At 43.3% G+C, this 25,290-nt stretch overlaps 1 protein-coding gene across 3 annotated transcripts in view; it reads left to right on the top strand.

The window, feature by feature from the left end:
• LOC144596679 (inactive phospholipase D5-like) overlaps window positions 1-25,290 on the top strand; it is an 82,350-nt gene that overhangs the window by 14,671 nt on the left and 42,389 nt on the right. For all 3 annotated transcript variants that reach the window (XM_078405333.1, XM_078405335.1, XM_078405334.1), the window contains exons 2-5: window positions 56-198; window positions 8,115-8,298; window positions 13,477-13,591; window positions 16,994-17,121. In XM_078405333.1, the coding sequence (XP_078261459.1) occupies window positions 56-198; window positions 8,115-8,298; window positions 13,477-13,591; window positions 16,994-17,121 (570 nt within the window). The remainder of the gene's footprint in view (window positions 1-55; window positions 199-8,114; window positions 8,299-13,476; window positions 13,592-16,993; window positions 17,122-25,290) is intronic.

Genomic DNA, 25,290 nt, shown 5'->3' with positions numbered 1-25,290 from the left:
ATTGCTCTGATGGAACCAATATTTATTGGTCTTTGTTTTGTTTGGTCCACTTTAGTCACAACAGAAGTGCATCGTAGGGTTTGCCCTGGTGTGCTGTTTTGCCATTTCTGTTGCACTGATATTTTCAGCTGTGGATATTCCAGGTAGCAGCAGCAGCGCAGAAGACATTACAGAGGACAACTGCAATAGGAACTGCAGGTAAGAGGCAACAAGATAATAAGTTTACTTGATGCTAGGTATCTCAGTGGATATGTTGATCCTAATTTATCTTCTCTTATTTCACCTTTTTACTGAATGTAATTGGTTCACAGTGCAGCCATTATCTCAGACTGGGCTCCACACATCTTGGCTCTACACTTTTCCTTCATGCTAGGTATCTCAGTGGAGCCCACTCCACTCTAACAAATGCTCACAACTGATGCTTGGATCAGTATCAGGAAATTTGCTTATCTTGCACCTTCAGATGCATTGAGATTGTTTGTAGCCCAACCAACACTGTCCCAACTAAGATTGGCTTGCAATTTTTCTTGCTATTGAGGCAGGTTCGATTGTGTAGGGCTTTTGTCGACTGCTTATGATCTGTTTGATTAGTTGACATGACATTTTTGAGATTCTATGTTTCCTTTCCATGTGCTGAGCTCTTTTTTGAACTAATTGATTTGTTGAACTTGGTTATCGTTGGCGTTTATACAAGGCATTTAACAACCCATTTTAAATGAATTTATTTCATACAATTCAGACTTTTCAGCCACATTTGCTTAAGTGCTGGGAGTGAACTAACAGTGGTACTTTGAATAATAGAAATGGTAGTTAGAAGCAGACTGTTCTCAGTAGTGGTAGTGTCAAGATGTCAAGTGAAATTTATTGTCATATTCAGGAGTATAGTGAGGTACAAGTACAATGAAAATCCTGGTTGCAGCGGTATCACAAGCATGTAAACTCAGACAGCACCAATAACATAAAATTATACATAAATTATACAATATAGTGACAAGTAAAAGATTGCGCAAAACAAGGTATTAATGCAAAAACACAATTAGGAACAAGTTAATGGTAGTGACAAGACCAGGTCTATAGTGTTCTGTTGCTGAGGTAGGATTGGGATCGTTCAGGTTAGTTCAAGGACCTGATGGTTATAGGAGAGTAACGGTCCCTGAAAGTGGCAGTGTGGGACTTCAGGGCAGTGAAGAAAGCCAATGGAATGTTGGCCTTCGTAACAAGAGGAGTTGAGTATAGGAGCAAAGAGGTCCTTCTACAGTTGTACCGGGCCCTGGTGAGACCGCACCTGGAGTACTGTGTGCAGTTTTGGTCTCCAAATTTGAGGAAGGATATTCTTGCTATGGAGGGCGTGCAGCGTAGGTGAGGAAGAACTTTTTCAGTCAGAGGGTGGTGAAGGTGTGGAATTCTCTGCCTCAGAAGGCAGTGGAGGCCAGTTCGTTGGATGCTTTCAAGAGAGAGCTGGATAGAGCTCTTAAGGATAGCGGAGTTAGGGGGTATGGGGAGAAGGCAGGAACGGGGTACTGATTGAGAGTGATCAGCCATGATCGCATTGAATGGCGGTGCTGGCTCGAAGGGCTGAATGGCCTACTCCTGCACCTATTGTCTATTGTACCTCATGCTTAATGGCACCAGTGAAACTAGGCATGGCCCATTTGGCGAGGATCCTTGATGAAAGTCACTGCCTTCTTGAGCCAGTGGCTCAGGTAGATGCTTTTGATGATGGGGAGGGCTGTGCTTGTGATGGACCAGGCCAACTCCAGCACTCTCTGCAGTCTCTTGCATTCCTATGCCGAACCAAGCAGGATGCCTCCAGTCCGGATACTTTCTACAGTGCGTCTGTCAATGTTTGTTGGAGTATTCAGGGACATGCCAAATCTTTTTCAATTTCTAAGAAAGTAGAGGCACAGACATGCCTTTTTTGTGTGATTATATCTATGTATTGGGTCTAGGATAGGTTATCCAAGATATTAACGCCCAGGAATTTGAACTCTGTGTGAACTCTCTCCACTGCTGACCCACCAGTGAAAATTGGCACATGGACAAATGACCATGGAAACCAGGTAGATTTATATCTAAGGACAGGTGTTGCAGTAAGATAGAATGCACTTCCTGGTTCAGAATATGAGATAGAAACTGTTGACTTCAAGGTTAGTTTTGGCTTGTGATAGTTTCCCCCTTCCTATCCCATCAACCTGCACATATATTCTCCCAATGATAGAGCATCGCATGGCATAGGAATTGAACAAGGCTCTTCAGCCCATCTAGTTTGTGCAGCCATTCAGTGAAAATGTGTAGGCTCAATCTGTAAAAATATCTCTTTATACTGTAGCTGCACTGGCAAAAAAAAAATCTGCTAGTCTCCAATTTAAACCTGGAGCAACTGTTGATTTTTGTAGGAGAAAATTCTATTTTTGTATGGAATTTTTTTTTGAATGTCGTGGCACAGACTTTGAGGTCTCTTCCCCGTCAGATGCTGTCTGACCTGTTGAGTGTTTCAATTTTGAGGTATTGTTTCCATGTCCTAAATTCATCTACCAGTGGAGAAAGTTACTGTCTTAGTATCTTGTCAGTTTCTTCCAAATTCCTAAATCACTCCATCAAATCGCCGATTAACATGTATTACTTTGGGGATACAATGGTGGCTTGTAACATGTCCAAACGGCATTGCTGGTGAGATCTGAGTAGCATTATGAATAATGTTCAGATTGGAACAGGCAACTTACTACTTAACAGAATACATTATTAGGTTATAAAAATCAATTGTAATAATTAATTTAAGGTACATTTGCTTTAATGGGCCCCTGAAAGACGGTTTTAGTGATAATTCAGAAAAGGAAACAAAATCTGTGCATAAAAGATGAGAACACATCAACAGTTTGGGAAACATCTTTCTGTCAAATGTTATCAACAGTGCAGTCAAGAGAACTTACTCTAATTAACCTATTCGTTGTGATATCCAATTTGGGTTATTCTGCAGATCTTATCACAGTCTTGGTCCAAATGCAGGCAGAGGTGAGGTGAAAATGACTCCCCTTGAAATCTAGATAGCCTTTGAGAGAGTGTGGAATCAAGGAGCCCTGACAAAACTCAAATCAATGGGCATCAAGGGAAAACGCACCAGTAGCTGGAATGAATCATTGCAGAAAGATGATGTGGTCGTTGGAGATGCTATTATCCCAGCTCCAGTACATTGCTGCTGGAGTTCCTCAGGGCAGTGTTTTCACAACTTAACTAATTTTAGATGCTTCTTCAAAGACCATCATGAGGGCTGAACTGGGGATGTTCCTGATGATTGCATAATGTTCCATTCCATTTGCAACCTCTCAGCAAATGAAACAGTCCATGCCTGAATGCAGCAAAACTTGGACAAATTTCAGAGGTGGGCTGATAAGTTGTAAGTGACATCCACGTCACAAAAATGTCAGGCATTGGCCACCAACAACGAGAGAATAACCATCTGCCCTTGACATTCAAGAACATAGGGGCGTGGCTGTGTTCTGCAGCTGCGGCTCACCGGCAGTCTCTCCGTTTCTTTTTTTTTGTTTTTTGTCAATGTCATCGTTAAATGTACGTTTTATTTTATTTTTAATTCTGTGTATGTAGGGGGGTGGTGGGGGGGTTGGGGGAAACCTTTTTTTCAAATCTCCTCCTCAACGGAGATGCGACCTTTACCGTGTCGTATCTCCGTTCGCGCTACGGCCTAACACCGTGGAGTCGGCGGCCTCCAGCTGGGATGGACCTCAAAGACTCCGGTCGCAGGGCCTGGACTTACCATCTCGGAGGCTTCGGCCGTGGGCCCTGCAGACCGCAACATCGGGAGTTCGCAGGTCCCTGGCTGGCGACCGGCTTTCGGGAGCTCCAGCCGTAGCAACTTCGACCGCCCCGAAGCGCGAGGTATGATCAACCCGCCCGCAGGCCCTTCATCGCCCTGCGTGGCTCGGCCGCAGCACTTTCCATCGCCCGGTGGGGGCTCAGGACTTTCATCGGCCTGCTCGGCTCGGCCCTGGGACTTTCCATCGCCCGGTGGGGGCTTCAAAAAGTTGTGAGCCTTGATCACCTCGTGGCACCACGGGAGAAGAACGAGAAGGAGATAAGACTTTGCCTTCCATCACAGTGAGGCTATGCCTAGAGCAATCACTGTGATGGCTGTTTTATGTAAAAAAAAAAAAAATTATCTGTGTGTCTTGTGCTCTTTAATGTCCACTGCCGGACCCTGACGTGAGAGGACGCTGGCGTTGAGTATTCGCCGCTTTTCCGTCAGGATAGTTTGTCTGTTTGTTTCTATGTTAATTGTTTTTGTAAAGCGCTTTGAGCATGTGATAAGGCGCTATATAAAATAAATGGATTATTATTATTATTATTAACATTACAATGACTTAGTCTCCCATGGTCAATATCTTGTGGATCACCCCTGACCAGAAACTTATTTGGACCAGCTAGCTGCATAAACACTGTGGCTACCAGAGCAGGCAAGGACTGGGTATCTTGTGTTGAGCCAGGGCCGTCTTAACGCATGGGCCTGATGGGCACTTGCCCGGGGGCCCCATGCTGATCTGTGTATGTTAAGTGACTTGCAATAAATAAATACTACTTTAAAAATGTAGATTCAATAAGTGCTTTTTTCGCAACATTTTCAGTGCTTCTCACAGCGATCTGTAAGTGCTTTTCGCAACAATGTAGCACCCCAAGTCCATCGCATAGTGCTTTTTGGTAAGTGCTTTTCGCCGGCACGACAGGGGGGGGCTGGTAGGGAAAGGGGGGTGGGGGAGAGTAACGGTGGGGGCCCCAGTACACTGCTTTGCCCGGGGGCCCATAATGCTGTAAAAACGGCCCTGTGTTGAGCAGCTCACCTTTTAACACCTTAAAATCATCTACAGGAATTCATTAGAAACATGGAATACCCTCCATATGAAAGGACGAGTGCTGAATTAACAAGATGCTTGATACCTTCCAGGAAAGAAAATAGTTGTGTATGTTCTCCAGAAATGCTGCCTGACCCACTGTGTTACTCCAGCAGTTTGTGTATTTTTTTTAAGGAAAATAGCCATTTAAATTCATATGCAGATAACACTAAAGTGGGTGACATTGTAGATAGCGAAGATGGTTGTCAAAAATTGCAGCAGGATCTTGATCTGTTGGGCAGGTGTGCTGATGAATGGCTGATGTAATTTAATACAGAAAAGTGCGAATGTTGCATTTTGGGAACTCTATGCAGGGCGGGACCTACACAATGAATGGCAAGGCTCTGGCGAATGTGTAGAGCAGAGTGATCTAAGAGTGTAAGTACATATTTTGTTGAAAGTGGCATCACAGGTAGATAGGGTGTCAATGGACAATGGACAATAGACAATAGGTGCAGGAGTAGGCCATTCAGCCCTTCGAGCCAGCACCGCCATTCAATGCGATCATGGCTGATCACTCTCAATCAGTACCCCGTTCCTGCCTTCTCCCCATACCCCCTCACTCTGCTATCCTTAAGAGCTCTATCCAGCTCTCTCTTGAAAGCATCCAACGAACTGGCCTCCACTGCCTTCTGAGGCAGAGAATTCCACACCTTCACCACTCTCTGACTGAAAATGTTCTTCCTCATCTCCGTTCTAAATGGCCTACCCCTTATTCTTAAACTATGGCCCCTTGTTCTGGACTCCCCCAACATTGGGAACATGTTTCCTGCCTCTAATGTGTCCAATCCCCTAATTATCTTACATGTTTCAATAAGATCCCCCCTCATCCTTCTAAATTCCAGTGTATACAAGCCCAATCGCTCCAGCCTTTCAACATACGACAGTCCCGCCATTCCGGGAATTAACCTAGTGAACCTACGCTGCATGCCCTCCATGGCAAGAATATCCTTCCTCAAATTTGGAGACCAAAACTGCACACAGTACTCCAGGTGCGGTCTCACCAGGGCCCGGTACAACTGTAGAAGGCTTTTGGCACATTAGCCTGCATCAGTCAGGGTATTGAGTATAAAAGTTGGGAGGTCTTGTTAAGATTGTACAGGACATTGGTGAGGCCACATTTGGATTATTATGTTTGGTTATGGCCACCCTCTTATTGGAAAGATGTCAAGTTAGAAAGGGCACAGAGAAGATTTACGAAGATGTTGCCAAGGCTCGAGGGTCTGAGTGATAGGGAGAGGTTGAACAGGCTGAGACTCTCTTCCTTGTAGTGCAGGAGGATGAGGGGTAATCTTATAGAGATGTATAAAATCACGAGAGAAATAGATCGGGTAGACGCACATTCCTTTGCTCAGAGTAGGGGAATCGAGAACCGGAGGACGTAGGTTTAAAGGGAGGGGGGGAAGATTTAATAGGAACCTGAGCGGTTACTGTTTTACCTCAAGGGTGATGGGTGCATGGGATGGGTGTCCAAGGAGGAAATCAATGGATCAGGGCAGCACCTGTGCAGGGAATGGACAGACAACGTTTCAGGTCGGGATCCTTCCTCAAACTGATGGAGTAGTGGAGGGAAACTGGGAAAAGAGTGGTGGGGATGGGGCAAAGCCTGGGAAGTGATCGGTGGATACAGGTGAGGGGGGATTTGATTGGCGGATGGGTGGAGTAAGTGACAAAGACTCAAGGTGAAAAGGCGACACAAGGGTATCAGGTAAGGAGAGGAGAGGAGTGAAATGTAAAGCCTAACTGAGGGATATGGGTGGAATTTGATTATATCTTTTCTTGTCTCCAAATATCTCGATTCTATCTTGTCTCCCATTTGTCCAGATCCTTCCGAGCTACATCTGAGATACCTCACATGCTCTTCACCACTTTCAAATGGATAACTTTCAATTGATAGGCCCACATCGCCACATCTTTGTCATGAATGTCCAGTCCCTTTATACCTCCATGACTCACTTGGAAAGCCTCCAGGCCCTCCGGTTTTTCTTTCAGTAAAGACCCATTCAGTTACCCTTATCTAACACTTTCATCCGCCTGCCGGAACTTGTCCTCACCTTTAACAACTTTTCTTTTGACTTCCCTCACTTCCTTCATGAGCACTTGCATGGGCCTGGCTATGCCTGTCTGTCTGTTTGTTAGTTATGTTGAACACTCCTTGTTCCAAATGTACCTCAGCACTCTTTCTCCGCTACTTCGACGACTGCTTTGGGGCTGCTGTATCCAAGTAGAATTCATGGATTTCATTCTCTTTACCACTCACTTCCCCTGGCCCTCAAATTCACATGAATTCCATTGGGCGAATTTTAACTTCCCAATCTGATAGAAAATAAAATATCGACCATCAAAGAGAGTGCTTCTTCAAAAGAATGACATAAGAGGAGACCTGATTCTCCTTTCACAGAGGAGTATTTTATAAATGGGACTAAACATGTGTGAGTATTGGCTGCAGATTGTTCTACCTTTGTACATTCAGATCTGTTGGCTTCAACAGAAACAAGTGCACATGAGCAGTAACTCAGCGATTCATTACGGAGGGCCTATGTTTCTCCACTGCTCCTGTCTCTTCTGGCTTTTATGGACTTCCTGAATGGGTTGGTCTAAGAGGGAAAGGTTCTGCTGTTTCCCACTCAGACCCCCATGTAAACATTCCAACTGGGTCCCGATGATGTATCTGTGAATAGGGTGGCTTTATCCTGCAGCGCATGCCACTTGCTCAGAAAAGCAGCTTAACACATGCTCCCCCCACCCTCCCAGCAGTTTCAGCAGGAGGCGTAACTAGTATGGCTTCACTGGGTGGATTGGGTTAACATTGACCCTGATTTTCACATTCCAGTAATAACAACATCCGTTCCCTAAAACACAACCCTTGACAGGGACTTTGAATCTCCAAACATTTCCCTTGGCCGTCCTTCAGTTCCTATTTTGCAATTCTAGTCCTGGCCTTTAATCTACTCCCAGGAGCATACTTCTGAACAATACATGGTTATTGCACTCAATATTGGATGCTCAATATTTCATGAGTGCATATTTTTCATTTGATTGTAGCACAAGCAGGCTATTTAAAAATTGGTGCTCTCCGTTCTGATTAAGAATATTCTAATGGAACTATTTTGCATTTTTGTGTGAGCGAAAGGAAAGCATTTGAAAAAATAGAGATTTAAAAAAAATCTTGATACAGAACAGATCCTGAAGCAATTCTGCATTTCTCTCTAGGGTCCATCTTGTGGAAAACATTCCAGATGCTCTGGACGACATTGACAATGCTACTAGGCGCACCCCATTATTCCAAGGATGGATAGATTTGCTGGATTCTGCTTTGCACAGTGTTGACATTGTCTCTTCCAATTGGGCTCTGAGGAATGGGAAACTGGACCACAACCATTCCTTGTCCCACAGGGTAAGTGACACACCAGATCCAGCTATTCGAGGAAGACACTGCAGTTTAAAAAATGTAATCAAATGCAAATATCATGACCATAGGAGCATTGCTACCAGCAAAGCCTGAATACTGCGGCATTAGTGTTTGCTACAAAACATGACTTTTTTTTTAGAAGGTGTGATATAATCTCATTAGGCTCCGAAACAAATCTTAGCCGAAAAGCTGACAGGCTCTGACCTATACAGAAAGCTGGCTAATAATTAGCGATCTTCTGGGATCTAATTTTTACACTTAGAAGACAGCAGGCAGGACAGTGAATGCTGCAGCTGCAGCAAGACCCAGATGGGCATTTGCTCATCTTCTGCAGTATGTTCATTCTAGTCTCTGTACTGAAGTATCCGGAGTGACATTGACTCCTCAACCTCAAGAGGCTTCGGTGAGAAGGCTGAGCAATGGAAAGACATGGCAAATTCTTTCCAATTTTCCTCTTTAGTCATATTGTGGTCGGGATGGCAGGTAGGGTTTCTCCTGCAGGATGTGGGAGATCAGGGAGATCGTTGAGAGCAACAACAACAGTATGACTGTGGCACCACGAATGGCTTGGATGTGCAGCAGGGAAGGATGGAGACAGGGATAACTATAGTTTTAGGATACTCGACAGTTAGAGGGACAAACAGTATATTCTGTGGTCTCAAAATAGATACCAGGATGGTATGTTGCCTCCTGGGTACCAGGATCAAGGATATCTTTAAGCAGGTGCAGAAAATTCTGAAGGGAATGGTAACCAGCAGAGGTTGTTGTACATATTATTACCAATGACATGGGTAGAACAAGGGATCTTCTTCTTGCGTTTGAGGCTGCAGAAATTATGTAACGCCCTCCAGGCGCTGTAGCCAGTGCAATGTGCTGTTGTCGAGGACCGTGAGGTCTACCCCTCCACCAGGGGGATGGAGGACAGTGCAGTTGAAAATGACGTGCTGCGCTGTTTGCTGGTCTGCTCCACACAAGCAGGCTGCTGAAGGACGCAACCTCCAACGATGCATGATGGCGTTGAACCGGCCGACCCCTGTGCGGAGCCGGTTCAGGGCGACCCACTCTTTGCGGGGCATGTCCGAGCCGGGTGGGGCTGTGGTGTCGGTGCGACAGTGAATTGAGGAGGTCGCGATGTCTGTTCCCAGCTGGTTCTCCATGCTCCTAATATGTTGAAACCGGAGCCACAGAGGGTCGCTGCATGACGGGAGAAAGGGTGACGAGATGACAGGCGTTGAGGTCCCAGTTGCTGTGAATCCTGGGCGAGGTGGTGCAAAGGATGTTTGGCGTCCGATGGGGCCTTGCACACCAGCCTATGAGTAAAGAACTCTCTGCGAAGCTTGGCGGGTGCGATACCTGCGAGCACCGGCAGGAGTAGGGCGTAGGCAGCCAGTGATGATCCCATGGTGTCGTTGAGGGTGGGGACTAGCTTGCTAGTATGAGCACTGCGGCACCATGCTGGGGCGGCGTACTCAGCAGCACTGTACACAAGTGCAAGTGCACTAGTTCGAAGAGTAGATGTCCTGGCGTCCCATGACGAACCGGCCAAGCAACGCAGGAGGTGGTTCCGTGCAGAGACTTTAGCACGGAGAGCTTCAAGGTGTTGCCTGTAGGTCAGCTGCCGATCTAGTTTCACCCTGAGGTATGTAGGAAATGGGTTGTACAGTAAGGGTGACTCATTGAGGGTGACGGTTAGCTGGCGATGAGCTTCCTTGTTGTTCAGGTGAAAGGCCGTTGTGGTTTTTGCCACACTCAGTTTTAGTCTCCAAGTCTTATGATAGCCTGCGACAAGTTCCATAAGACAGTCCCCCAAGGCTCGGTACTGGCCCCCATGCTCTTCAATCTCTATATCAGCGATCTGCCACGCACGACCTCGCGCCAGTATGAATACGCAGATGACTTGGCCCTACTGCACTGGAGGAGTTGGTCAAATGTGGAAGATGTGCTCTCTGCGGATATGGAACAGGGGATGACGTCTTGTAGAGTGAATACAGTGAGGAAAGGAGCAGTACCCGCAAGGGTAGTAATCTCTGGAATGCTTCCGGTGCCACGTGTGGGTGGAGGAATAAGAGGAGACGGCTGATGAATGTGTGGCTGAGGAGTTGGTGCAGTGGGCAAAGGCTCAGGATTTTGGGGCATTGGGATCCCTTCTAAGCCAGGGGGGGGCTGTACAAGAGGGCTGGGTTGAAGCTGTACTGGAGGGGGAACCAATATCCTGGCAGGAAAATTTGCTCGAGCTATTCAGCAGGTTTTAAACGAGTATGACAGGGGGGAGTGGGACCCAAAGCAGTAGTGAAGCAGAGAAGATAAAGACAAATAGTTAGAGTGCAAGTAGGGAAAACAGGCAGAAGCAGAGCATGGAGCGAGGGAGGACTGATAGTTCAAACTGCATTTACATCAACGCAACAGGCCTGACAGATAATGCAGATGAACTCAGGGTATGGATAGGAATATGATACTGGGATATTATTGTTATTACAGAATTATGGCTGAGGAAGGGATAGAATTGGTAGTTCAGTACAACAGATGCAACAGGAGGGATAGAGGTGGAGGGAAGAGAGGACGGGAAGTTGCATTTTTAATCGGGAAGAACATCAGGATGGTACTTAGTCAAGATATTTCGAGGGAATTGTCCAGTGAATCATTATGGTTGGAATTGAGAAATAATGATGGGGTGATTACTTTGATGAGGTTGTAATATAGCCCCCCCCAATATTCCACTGAGATAGAGGAAGAAATATGTATGGAGAACACAAATAGCTGAAAGAATATTAGGGTTGCAATAGTGGGGGGGTTTTAACTTTCACTGAAGGGCGGACCTTACAATGGTAGATAAAATCATGTGTAGATAAGGTGAATAACGACAGTCTTTGCTCCATTGTAGGGGAGTCCTAAAACTAGACGGCATAGGTTTAAGGTGAAGTACAACGAGATCTGGGTGTCCTTGTACATCAGTCACTGAAAGTAAGCATGCAGGTACAGCAGGCAGTGAAGAAAGCGAATGGCCTTCATAACAAGAGAAGTTGAGTACAGGAGCAAAGAAGTCCTTCTGCAGTTGTACAGGGCCCTGGTGAGACCATACCTGGAGTAGTGTGTGCAGTTTTGGTCTCCAAATTTGAGGAAGGACATTCTTGCTATTGAGTGAGTGCAGCGTAGGTTCACGAGGTTAATTCCCAGGATGGCAGGACTGTCATATGTTGAAAGAATGGAATGACTGGGCTTGTATACACTGGAATCTAGAGGGATGAGAGGGGATCTTATTGAAACATATAAGATTATTAAGGGATTGGACATGCTACAGGCAAGAAACATGTTTGTGATGTTGGGGTAGTCCAAAACCAGGGGCCACCATGTAAGAATAAGGGGTAGGCCATTTAGAATGGAGATGAGGAAAAACATTTTCACCCAGAGAGTTTTGAATCTGTGGAATTCTCTGCCTCAGAAAGCGGTGGAGGTCGATTCTCTGGATGCTTTCAAGAGAGAGTTAGATAGAGCTCTTAAAGATAACGGAGTCAAGGAATATGGGGAGAAGGCAGGAACGGGATACTGATTGTGGATGATCAGCCATGATCACAGTAAATGGTGGTGCTCGCTCGAAGGGCTGAATGGCCTAGTCCTGCACCTATTGTCTATTGTGAGTGGGGAAAGATTTAAAAGGGACCCGAGGGGCATCTTTTTCACATAGATGGTGGTGCATACATCGAATGAGTTGCCAGAGGATGTGGTGGAGTAGGTACAATTGCAACATTTGAAAGACACTTTGACATGTACAAGGATAGGAAAGGATTGGAGGGATATGGGCCAAGTCCTGGCAAGTGGAACTAGCTTGGTTAGGCAACTTGCTCAACATAGATCAGTTGGCCCAAAGAGCCTGTTTTCATACTATAAGATTATTTGACCCTCATTTAGATATATCATGTCCCAACCCTTGAATGCATTTTTTTTACCACCCTATCTATTTATGGTGCCACTTTCAGGGAACTGTGGGCATTAATGCCAAAGTGTCTCTGTTTATCAGCATTCCTTTGCACCCTACTATTTACTCGATATGTCCAACCTCTATATGACTTAATGAAATGCATCACCTTGCCCTTGAAGGGAATAAAATCATTTTGCCAATGTTCCACTGAACTTTCCATTTGATGAACATGATGAATGACATGTCTGTCTGATGAGCGTACCATCCAGAACTCAATATCTGTAGGGGTTGAGGATGCAGAAGTAAAGCGGGCTTTCAAAAAGGCTACGCATACTTGCCACAAACCATCTTACTTGCTTTGTATAAATCCAGATGTCTTGCTCCAAGAACTGTAGGTTTGATTAGTGGGGACATCCATCGCATTTATATTCCTATTCCCTGTTGCAAGGTCTAATTTAGAGTCTATTTGCAAAAACTCACAATGAAGTAGTTTGTTGACTACTCAAACTGCATGAGAATGTAAACGCTTCAAAAAGTGCACTGCTGCTGGGCAACATTGTTGAATGTATAAAGAACCACTACATCTGCAGGGAAGTCAAAGGACTGATAGCCCAATTTATTTTCCAGTAGACCAAGTGGACTCGTTGGGCCCAAATCTCTCCTGCATTGGTGCAGCCCCCCCCTCCCCTCCCCCCTCCCTCCACCAACCCTCCCCCCTTCCCCTCCCCTCTCCCCACTCCATCCCCCTCCCCTCTCCCCACTCCATCCCCCTCAACCCCCCTTATCCTCCCTCCTCCCTCCACCCCCTCCCTCCATACTCCTCCCTCCACACTCCTCCCTCCACCCCCTCCCTCCGTCCCCCTCCGTCCCTAGGAGATAGCTTTAAACATTAAAATGTGAATAACTTTAAAAATACAACAATGAAACTTCTTCCATTAGCACCAAAGGGCTGAAGGTGAGTAAGGTGGACCTAAAATTGTTGCTCTATCGTGTACCATTTTGGTTGTAGTTCAGGAACAAACAAACAAACGAGAGTTTTAGTATTTAGATTATGATGTGAGATCCCCCAGGCAGAAAGTGAACAACCACAAATAATTCATACCAATAAAACAAAATATAAATGGAAATAAAAATGGGATAAATTCAAGAACAATGCGCCAGTATAAATAAGGCATATTGAAATTACACTGTAATATTTCTTGAGATTTGGAAATTCACTTTTTCTGATTTAAAATGGTCTTTACCAGGGTGAAAAGATATTCGAGAAGCTACTTCAACTGCGGTCCCGTAACATTGGCCTGCGAGTCCCAGTCAATAAATTCCAGTACGGGTCCCAGGATACAAAAGATCTGAAAGCCAATGGTAAGTGTAAAATCGTCTTTGGTCCCATGGCACAGCTTTGCTTGGGGCTGCTCTATGATGCATCAGTTAGCAATAGTTTTCACCGACAACTTCTTGAATAATAGTAACTCTCCAAATACCCAATATGACCCAAAAAGAACCTGGGATAGAAACCCACTCTGCTTCTCAGTTAACGACATCTTTATATGCTTGTCTTAGGTAACAGCCCGATTTAACTGAGAAGTAGTTTAAAATCTTAACTGGGAGAGGTGAATTTAGTTTCATTCTCATTTTTTTCCAATGTGGTAATCTCTACCTTGGGAATAAGGGATTGGAATACCTCAGTCAGGGAACTGAGGAATTGTTTGTGTTTGTGGAGTGTTCTGTGGATGAAATATTTACATCAAGCAAAACTTGTCTGTGTGTAAATAATACCAGTGGCAGAATTAGATTTATTTATTATTTAATCTCTATGGAAATGACACTAGAATGTGTATTTAAATATTTTGATCTAAACTATTTTGTAATTAACACATTAATGGAAGTTTCAGAATCTTTTGGAGCGGATAAATTACATTATCATTGGGAGATCATGATGCCCGAAAATCACCAATATTCATGCCCTTTAAGCTAAAGTTCCTCAAGAACAAGTCTCTAAACAGTTAACTAAAGGACTTCATTAGATAAAGTCCTCAATGTCCCAAAGCACTTTCCAAGAATACCTTGTGGTGTAGGCTTTATTTTAGTACAATGAATATGGTAGACTATTTGCGTACAGCAAGCATGAGGGGTGGCACTTTAGGAGGCCGAATGAATATAGTTAATGGCAAGACCCTTAGTAGCATTGATATACTGAGGGTCATATCATATCATATCATATCATATATATACAGCCGGAAACAGGCCTTTTCGGCCCTCCAAGTCCGTGCCGCCCAGTGATCCCCGTACATTAACACTATCCTACACCCACTAGGGACAATTTTTTACATTTTACCCAGCCAATTAACCTACATACCTGTACGTCTTTGGAGTGTGGGAGGAAACCGAAGATCTCGGAGTAAACCCACGCAGGTCACGGGGAGAACGTACAAACTCCTTACAGTGCAGCACCCGTAGTCAGGATCGAACCTGAGTCTCCGGCGCTGCATTCGCTGTAAAGCAGCAACTCTACCGCTGCGCTACCGTGCCGCCCTCAGTACATCAAAGCTATTAAGAGTCTTGCCATTAACTGATCCTTGGGGCCCAATTGCATAGTTCCCTGAAAGTAGATAGAGTGGTAAAGAAGGCTTATGGCATGCTTGCTTCATCAGTCAAGGAATTGAGTATAAAAATCAGGAAGTCACGTTGCAGCTTTGTATAACTTTGGTTCGGCCTCATTTAGAGTATCATGCACAGTTCTGGGTGCCCCATTGCAGGAAGGATGTGGAGGCTTTGAAACGGTATAGAGGAGAAGGTTTTACGAGGATGCTGCCTGGATTAGAGGGTATGACTTCTAAGGAGAGGTTGACAAACTTGGATTGTTTTCTGTGGAGTCTCGGAGAATGAGGAAAGGCAATCGATGGAATAGACAGGGTGAAAATGTTAAAGCTTAGAGGGCAAAGCTTTAAAGTGAGAGAGGCAAACTTTAAAGATGTGCTGGGGCAAGTTTTTTTTATACAGAGAGTGGTGCATGCCTGGAATGCACTGCTAGGGGTGGTGGTGAAAGCAGATACGATGGTGGCATTTAAAAGGCTTTTAGATAGGCACACTGCCAAAATGTAAATAGGCAGAGAGTGAGTGGTGGGAAATCATAAACTGTTGAAGACTCGCGTGACCCCTTAGCTGCAATCCGTAGCACTAAAGATCGCAGTTTATTAGTCATTTCCTTACATAAAAACAAACAATGCTGGGAATATTCAGCAGGTCAGACAGTCACTCTGCAGTTAACATTTTGGGTCAAAATGATCTGGACTAGAACTGGTAAGAGTACACCATTTATAAAGTAAGTTGATGACCTGAAACTTTAACTCTGGACAGATAAACACAGATGTTGGAGACACAAGAAACTGCAGATCCTGGAATTTTGAGCATAAAACCAATGCAGATGAAGCTGAGTGGGTCAGGCAGTATCTGTGGAGGGCAATGGACCTACAACATTTTGGGTCCAGAGCCTTCTTCAGACTGATGAAGTAGAGAGGAGAAAGTTTCAAAAAAGTTGTTTGGGTGGTGCAGCATTGAGCAAGTGATAGGTGGCTACAGATGAGGGGGTTGATTGGCAGATGGATGGAGATAGTGATAAAGGCTAGAGGTGAAAAGAAGACAAAAGGATGACAGAGAGAGGAGTTCCTTTCCACCCACATCCTCTCGCTTTACATTCCACTCCTCCCATCTGATACCCCTTTGTCTCCTTTTCATCTGTAGCATTTGATATTTATTCCACCCATTTGCCAATCAACTAAAAACAACTTTCACTGAGTTCCTTCAGCACTTTGCTTTTTGCTAAACACTGATGTTGCCTGGCTTGCTGAAAGTTGTTTTTATTTCAGATTGCAGCATCTGCTGTATTTTACTTTGGGTCAATTTCACCTTAACACCATGTCAACCAAATTGCTTCACTTGCTCCATGGTACTCGAGATATCTTAAGGCCATGAAAAGTCATTTGTAAATGTGCATTCATTCTTTTTCTTCAGATTCACTCAGATGCCTAAAACAAGCAAGTTGTCAATTCAAGCAACCACAAACATTATCAAACTTCCTGCATTTCCATTTGGAACACCTGCTATAAATGATCCACATCAACAGTAAACTTCAGTAATTATGGTCAGGAGTACTTGCATTTTAATCTCTTTAGTCATCCATACTTGCAGCTGGCTCATAATTCTCTCAGTCTGTTTACATCTGCACTTGTGCACTGGGTTTCAGTCATAGTTGTAATTACGCTAACAGTGTTGACTCTTGAGGAGTAATTTCTGTCACCAAATAATGCCTCATCTGCACTGCAACTGACTGCAAAAAAAATTGTTTACTTAAGTTCAAAAGCACCTCTCTTAATTGCTCCTTGCATGAGAAACTCAGTTGTCTGAAATTGCCCAAAGATAGGTATACCTTGGAACCAAATGAACATTCTTCCGGCAATATTCTAAACAAGCACAGCATGGGAATTTATGTCATTGAATTATTTTCCAATTGCAAACATTTCACTGGTGCAAACTTGATTTGCAATTAGAATTGTCCTACTGGATTTCCTGTGTTGTGCAATTTGACTCAGAAATAATTGAAATCATATTCACCTCCAGAAACAATCAATTTTCATCCAAGAAGCACTGACTAAAGCTACGTCATCGAAATGTACAATATTGTGCATTAATTAGATGTTTCTGTTTTTTGAAATTCTACTGTTTAATAAATAACAACTAATGACCAGTTATTGGCTGTTGACACAGGTGCTTACGTGAAATACATCGATATGGCTCCCATTACCGGCGGAAAGCTTCATTCTTCCTTTTGGGTGGTGGACAGAAAGCACATTTACATTGGCAGTGCGCACATGGACTGGCGCTCTCTAACTCAGGTAATTTGTGACTGACAGCCAGACTAATGGATAATTGCATGCATTTTAACTTTTGAATATGGTCAAATTTCCATGGACAAATAGTCCAAACCAGTGTATCTGTGCAATGGATAGTAGATGAATATTGAACAAGAGATTTTGAATAACATGCGTACATACTTGATGAAAAGCAATGTGGAATTGCTTTTGGTTGTTGGTAAAAAAATTGACTGAAAAGCAAAAATAACAACTTGCTGTGACTGGCTCAGTGATAGGGTAAATGTAGGTTGAGTTGTTTTAGACTGTCCTAGTTGACCTATTGCTGGGAATTAATGCTATGGCTTGAGGTTGACCAAGTGGTTAACAAATAAATTACGGTTGATTTGGTCAGCCTCATTACCTCTCAGTAAAGTTTGGTAAAATTAAGAAGCTCAGTGCCATCGAGGAGAAAACGGCCAGTGATGATTGGCATTCCATCTAGTATCCTAAACATTCCTTCCCTCCACCAATGGATCATGTGGCTGCTTTAAGTACTACTTACAAAATTCATCTCGCTTTTTTTCCTGGCCTACTCTGACACAACCTCCAAACCTCCTATGCCAAAGGAACAAGTGCAGCAGACATAAGGGAATGCTACTAACTGCAGATTCCCCACCACTCCTCCCCCAAGTTAGTCAGAGGGTAGTTAATCTGTGGAACTCATTGCCACAGAAGGCTGTGGAGGCCAAGTCTGGAATTTTTAAGGCAGAGATAGCCAAATGCTTGATTAGAACAGATGTCATGGGAGAAGGCAGGAAAATGGGATTAGGAGGCAGAGATCAGCCATGATTGAATGGCAGAGTAGACTCGATGGGCCGAATGGTCTAATTCTACTCCTATAACTTGTGAACTTGTGAGGTTACACACCATCCGCACATGGAAACAATGTCATTCCTTCATCATCAATAGATTTGAATTCTGCAGCTCACCAGAAGGACTGCAGGAGTTCAAGAAATTAGCTCACCACCTTCTCAAAGGCAATTCCAGATGAGAAATTAACGCTGGCCTCATTCATATCCTGAAAAATGATTAAATGAAAAGAAACCGACTGATTTCTCATATCATGGAAGGCCAAAACACGATGATGTCTATGATAATTAGTAATATTATTCCTTATGAAAGCTGCGCATTAAAGATTCTCATTCTCTTAAATATTTTGTATTTTCATCAGAATGCTCTGGGTTAGGTGGCAGCAATAAATCCAGATCAGTTTATTGAAAGACAGCTGAATGAAAGCTGCTGTTTGTTCACCTTGGAGAAAGTACTTATTGCAGTGGGGAATAAGTGAGGCGACACGGTAGCGCAGCGGTAGAGTTGCTGCCTTACAGCGAATGCAGCGCCGGAGACTCAGGTTCGATCCTGACGACGGGCGCCGTCTGTATGGAGTTTGTACGTTCTCCCCGTGACCTGCATGGGTTTTCTCCGAAATCTTCGGTTTCCTCCCACACTCCAAAGACGTACAGGTTTGTAGGTTAATTGGCTGGGCAAATGTAAAAGATTGTCCTTTTAAAAAAGATTTACACTGACTTAAACTAGCTTGATGGATTTCTGAAATGTTGCACTCTGGAATTATAACTCTTAGTGAAAATCCAGTTGGCTGCAGAAATGGTAATCATGTTGTTCTTCTGGTAAGTGCCATGTACCATAAAACAGATGATCTGTACCATTGTATAATTATCTACACCAATAAGAGGAAGATGAGAAGACTGTCGGAGTGTTTATTGTGATTCATTTGAATACACTGTTGGTGTGCTAATGCAGGACTGCAGACCAATCTAAGGACAAAAAAGAAAGTTCTTGTCATTCATGGAGGAAAGTTGCCACTTTCATGTCGTGTATTTTTATTAATTTGGCACCAAGGTCTGCAGATAAATACCTCGTGGACAACATTTAGCATTCCTTTCTGAGATTGGGTTACCAAATAACGCGTAAGAAATTGTCAGTTTGAACTTCATTTCAAGCACTGCCTCCAGTGGGGTTGAAGTATATTGCAATGGTTTTTACATCACACCTGAATTAAATATACCACGTTACATTTCGAAACTTGATCAGCCCCTGCCTCAAGCCTCATAGAATATAGAACAGAATAGTCCCCCTGGTCCACAATGTCCATGCCTCTCACCATAAAGTTGTGCCTTCTAGTATTTGTTTTTTCCACCCTGGGATAAAGATTCTGAGTATTGGAGTATTGTGTTCAGTTTTGGTCACCTTACCATAAGAAAGACGCTATGAACCTGGAAAAATTGCACAGAAGATTTACAAGGATTTTGCCAGGACTTGAGGGCCTGAGCTACAGGGAAAGGTTGAGCAGTTAAGGACTTTGTTTTTTTGGAGTGCCTGCAGCAAAAGGGGAATCTTATAGAGGTGGATAAAATCATGAAGTGATTAGATTGGTTGAATGCAAGGAATCTATTTCCTAGGGTAGGGGAATCAAGAACTAGTGGGCCATAAGTTTAAGGTGCGAGGGGACAGATTTAATGGGAACCCATGGAGTTTTATTATTTTATTAATTTACACAACAGTACTTCTGGAACACTTAAAGAAATATGATCCACAAGAGAATTTATTACATTTAATGTCGAGTTGAGCATCATCCATCAATGTTGCGATGTTTTCCGGAATCTGAACTCTGGCTCTCCCATAGTGCACACACCTTTTTCTCTATCCGTTAACAGGAATCCTATAAATAGATTGCCGTAGCATAGAATGGAAATCACTGCATTTCAAAGATTTATAAACCTCTCCAGGATTTCTGTCTAGAAAATCTAGTTCCGCCCCTAGTGTGTGTGATGTAGTGCTCTGAATTGTTGTGATATTCATAAATCCTTAGTGACAAGCAGATTTGGCAAAGATGTCTATCTTTAGTAATCCATCCAACATAATTAAAACGGTTAGATTTGCGCTAGTGTATTAAAGCAGTTTACAATGTGTTTGAAATCTGGAGTTTATTGCTATCTTTATTTGTAATGGAAGATGTTGAACGTTTGTTACGTTGACATTTAATTATCATCTCTCAATATATCAGGATTCATTTTTGTTTAGGAATTGATTCATTAGTTGTTCCCATTTCAGAATTATGACATTTTGCTGAAAAATATTTCAGAAATATAGTACCTATATTGTCCCTTGAGGTGGTGCAGTAGGTATTGGAATTTGGTTTATTATTGTCATATGTATAAGATACTGTGGAAAAACTGAGAATTGGTGAGATTTACAACAGGAAATGTTGGCAAGAATGCATTTTACAGTAAATATTAAAGTAGAAATCCATGCTGTTCTATGCACTGTATGCATATTGTGATAATGTACATGAGTTAAACCTGAAATTCAGCGGCAGCAGGCTGCTTACATACTAGAAAATCAGCATGTATGGCTGAGGATGCTTTTCTGCAGGGACCCTTTGTTTCTATAAACAGTGTGATGTTTGTTCATGGTGATTAACAATAATAGTGAATGATTTTAAAAGTCAAATCGAGATTGGACCCAAGAACCAACAAATGTTCGAAACATTGCAAATGATCATATTTACTGCGACAATGGAAATTGGCCAAGCCAAATTGGACCAGCCAAAAGCCTGACCTCTGGCAACAGTAGGCAGTAATTGGGTATAGAATTTCCTGACACAGCAGAATTGAATCAGTCAGAGCATATTATTTTAATCAAACACTAATGCTATTTACTGATGACCAGATGTTAATAATTGCTACAGGTATTGACACCCGCGCCTTAATCAAGCTTGTGATTAATTGTAGCTGTCAATTCCTTCATGGCGAATGATTGATTTGTAATACCTGGTTTAAAAAATGTTAAGTATTATTGGTAATTGTCATTGGGCACAGATTGAAAGAAACACACATGAAACACAAAAAAATTACTTGCATTTATATTGTGACATCTCTGTCAGGACTTCCACGGTGATAAGTGCCTAGATGATGTAGAATTTGTCAAATATGTTCAGGAAAGTTTCCTCAGGCAATATGCAGAGAGTCCTACAAGGGAGAAAGGCAAAGAAAGCTTAACCTACATTTCGGGAATTAGTCAGAAAAAGCTACCGAAGTGTCAGTGGTCGAGTCTTTTGGACCCAACAACCACAATTCTATTGGTTTTAAATAGTTGTGGCTAAAGACAGGGTTGATCAACAAGTTAAAGTTCTAAATTGGTGCAAGGCCAACTTTGATGATATCAGACAATTTGGTTGCAGCAGGTTGTTTGTGAGCAAAAAGACATCTGGAATGTGCGATGCCTTCAAAAGTGTGATGGTGAAAGTTGAAGGTAAGCATGAAGGTTCCTGTTAGAGAGAGGGGAAAGACGAGTAGGAGTAAGGAACCCTCGGTGGTGAGAGAAATTGAGGCTCTGGTCAATCTGGAGGAAAAATAAGGAGGCGTGGACCAAGTAAAGGCAGCTGGGATCAAATGTATCCCTGGAGGGATATATGGGAATTACAGGAGATTGAGGAGCATACCAAAGAAGGTAGTCAGGAGGGCAAAAAGCGGTTATGAGATAGCAATGGCAGATAAGATTCGGAGGAATCCAGAGATTTTTCTTTTGTAACCAAGAAGATTGATGAAGGCAGGGCCGTATGGACTTAGTCTATATGAACTACAGCAAAGCTTTGAATTAGTTCTGCATAGTAGGCTGCTCTGTAGGGTTAGATTCCATGGGATCTAGGGAGAGCTTGCTAAATGGATACAAGATTAGTTTCGTGGTAGGAAGCAGAGGATGCTGGAAGCCTGTAAACAGTGGTGTGCTTCAGGGCTCATTGCTGTTTGTCATCCACAGCAACAATTTGGATGAGAATGTACAAGGCATGATTAGTGATTTTGAAGAAGGCACTAAAATAGTTGGTATCATAGACTCTGAAGATGGTTAGCAAAAATTACAGCGGGATTTTGATTAGCTGGTCAAGTGGCCCATGGAATATGTACTGGGGTTTAATTCAGATGTGTGAGGTGTTACATTTTGCCATGTCAAACCAAGGCTAGATCTTCACGTGAACATTAAGCCACTGGACATTGTTGTAGAGTAGAGAGATATAGGAGTAGAAGAGTTCTGGCAAGTTGGCCTTCAGTCAGGGAATTGAACGTAGATGTTGGGACTTTATGTTGCAATTGTACAAGACATTGGTGAGACCCTAACTTGGAGTATTCCGTTCAGTTTTGGTCAGCCTGTAGTAAATTTACCATTAAACTGCAAAGTCCAGTGAAAATTTCCAAGAATATTGCCTGGACTCGAGGGCTGAGTTACAGGGAGAGGATGGGCAGGGTAGGACTGTATTCTTTGGAGCACAGGAGGCTGAGAGGTGTATAATCAAGAGGGGAACAGATAGGGTGAATGCAAGGGTAGAGGAATAAACAAACTAGAGGGCTTAGGTTTAAGGTGAGAAGGAAAAGATTAAATTTACATGGGGGGATGGGTACATTGGAACGAGCTGCCAGACAAAGTAGTTCAAGAACACAATTTAAAAGACATTTGAACAGGTACATGGATAGGAAAGGTTTAGAGGGATATGGGCCAAACATTGGAAAAAGGGATTGGCTTAGATGGGGCATCATGGTTGGCATGGATGAGTGAGTCAAAGGGCCTGTTTCTGTGGTGTATGAATCTATATCTCTTGACTGTTATAGCCAAATAAATACTGCTTGAATCTGGCAGCACTTGGCAAGTTCCCACAGATGACACATAATAACTGTTCAGATCAACTATTTCAGTTGTTGACTGTAATAGTACCGAAGGAGAATTGCCCAGCATTTCATCATTAATCAAAGTCCTGAACAATCCAGCTATGCCATCGTACTGCACCGAAGTATCAATCTGGATTATCAATCACCGAAGTATCAATCTCTAGTCTATCGAGTAGGGTCCAATCTAGATAGAGCTAGATAGAGCTCTTAAGCATAGCGGAGTCAGGGGGTATGGGGAGAAGGCAGGAAAGGGGTACTGATTGAGAATGATCAGCCATGATCACATTGAATGGCGGTGCTGGCTCGAAGGGCCGAATGGCCTACTCCTGCACCTATTGTCTATTGTCTATCTCATGAGCTGATTGAGGCAAGAGTTCTGTAGGAAAATAACTGCAGATGCTGGTACAAATCGAAGGTATCACAAAATGCTGGAGTAACTCCGCAGGTCAGGCAGCATCTCAGGAGAAAAGGAATGGGTGACGTTTCGGGTCGAGACCCTTCTTCAGACTGCAAGAGTTCTGTCATTTCAACAAAGGTTAACTCGGGACACTTTATACAAGGGTAACCCCTGTGACAGCGTGGTGTTGCTCCGATCTCTTTAACTGGTCGAAGAGACCCGCCAGCCTCATCAATCCAAGCCCAAAGCTGAGCTACCTGGAAAAAACATGTATTGTCAGCCACACTACTAGAAGCAGTGGCAAACTGCAGGAAGAAGTCTGAGATCGCCATACCTCTTCCTTCAAAGACCAGGACTAAGCTGCTGGGACAAGCACGAGATCACCAACATCATCGCACGTGCGTTCTGACAGCGAGGGACATTGTCCCCCCTCGTGGTTCTGGACTTTCTTACCACTAAATAGAATAAACCATGTGAGTTCACCCTATTGTGAGTGCTAGTGTGGTCACTACCGAGCCCGGCATTGTTCCCCTGCAGCCATATCTCTTTGATGCATGGTAATGAATATACATGTGTTACACAGCTGTGCCCATAACTCCCCACAATAACATGCTGAAACAAATAAACATGAAGGCAAGCTGCTTTATTCTCTTTTTACACTTTTTCTTTTTTTTCCTCCTTTTCCATCTTCATCCCCTCTGAAGGTGCTGACGACTTGACAATTCTAAAGATGCCTCTTGTTTCCAGTGACTAATGTGTGAGCCAATTGAAACATGAGGGATGGGGGCAGCACACTTCCATCCACCCACTGATTTCCACCCGCGTGCAATTTGATTTACTATTGTGCATTTTTACCCCTCTCCATGTCAAAGTGAGGAAGCCAAGTGTGACATATCAACAGTAATCAACAAGCCTAGGCATTGACTGGGAATCAAACTTGAATACTGACTGTGAGTCATTGTTTCAGCACACAGACATTTTGGGTCCTGATTTGGAATAACAGGAATCACTACCATCACTGCTAGTTCAATGGTAACTTTGTAGCTTTCCTTTTCATTACGAAACAGACCGTTCAGCCCATCTCGTCCATACTGGCTGCCAATCCCATTCTTCCTCTCCCTATTTTCCTAATGCCCTTGGACATATTTTCTCTCACATGCCCTCCAACTCCACTGTTACTCTTTTGTTACTTACCACGGGTGAATAGTTAATATGCAGAGAGTAAAATAAATATCCAATACTATTTCTAAATTGAAGGTTAAATACTGATTCCCGATCGAGGTTTCACGATCTGAAATCCATGTGGTTTGCTCTTTAGCTGAGACCTAAATATGGCTCCCAAAATGCCGCACTGACCTGTCCAAAAGTGTGCTGAACATGCAGTTCATAGCTTCCACTCAATGTAGAAGAAGCTATCATTGCTCTGAAGCACACTGACTGATGAATTGATTTTATGTATGATTAAGAAACAAAGAGAATATAAACAAGTCATCAAATAGGACAGTGTTTGAATCAAGGATTGACCTACATTTCCAAAAATATTTATTCCTACCATGTGATTAACACTGCCAAGGCATTTCATGTAAGACATCTTTAGTGTGCAGGCGACAGCTTCTTATTCCCTCATGGGAAGTTGGAGATGCTGGAAAAACCAACACTTGTTGCACATCCCTGTGGCCTTTAACAAAGTTGCTTACTAGGCCATTTAAAGAGGCATCCTGTTCTGGATTTGGAGTCATATAAAGGTTAGTGTGGGTAAGGTCAGCACATTTTCAGACAATATTAATAAACTAGAATTTCCATGTGGCAATCCAGCTGTTTTAAAGTCATAACTACCGATGCTGATTTATTATTCCAGATTATTGGATTAATTGAATTCAAAATCAGACATTTTGTGGACTAGGGCTCTGGTTGACTACCCAGTAATGAAAGCATATGCAACTGTACTCCATAGGATAAAAGTGACATTACTTTTACACAGCTGCACAATGGCGCAGCTGGTAAAGCTGCTGCCTTACAGTGCCAGAGACCTGGGTTCGATCCTGACCTTGGGTGCTGTCTGTGGAGTTTGCA

This window comes from Rhinoraja longicauda, chromosome 9 (genome assembly GCF_053455715.1).
Source record: "Rhinoraja longicauda isolate Sanriku21f chromosome 9, sRhiLon1.1, whole genome shotgun sequence".
Taxonomy (NCBI): Eukaryota; Metazoa; Chordata; class Chondrichthyes; order Rajiformes; family Arhynchobatidae; genus Rhinoraja; species Rhinoraja longicauda.
Note: the sequence above shows the minus strand (reverse complement) of the source record. Positions and strands in the feature narration are given on the sequence as shown.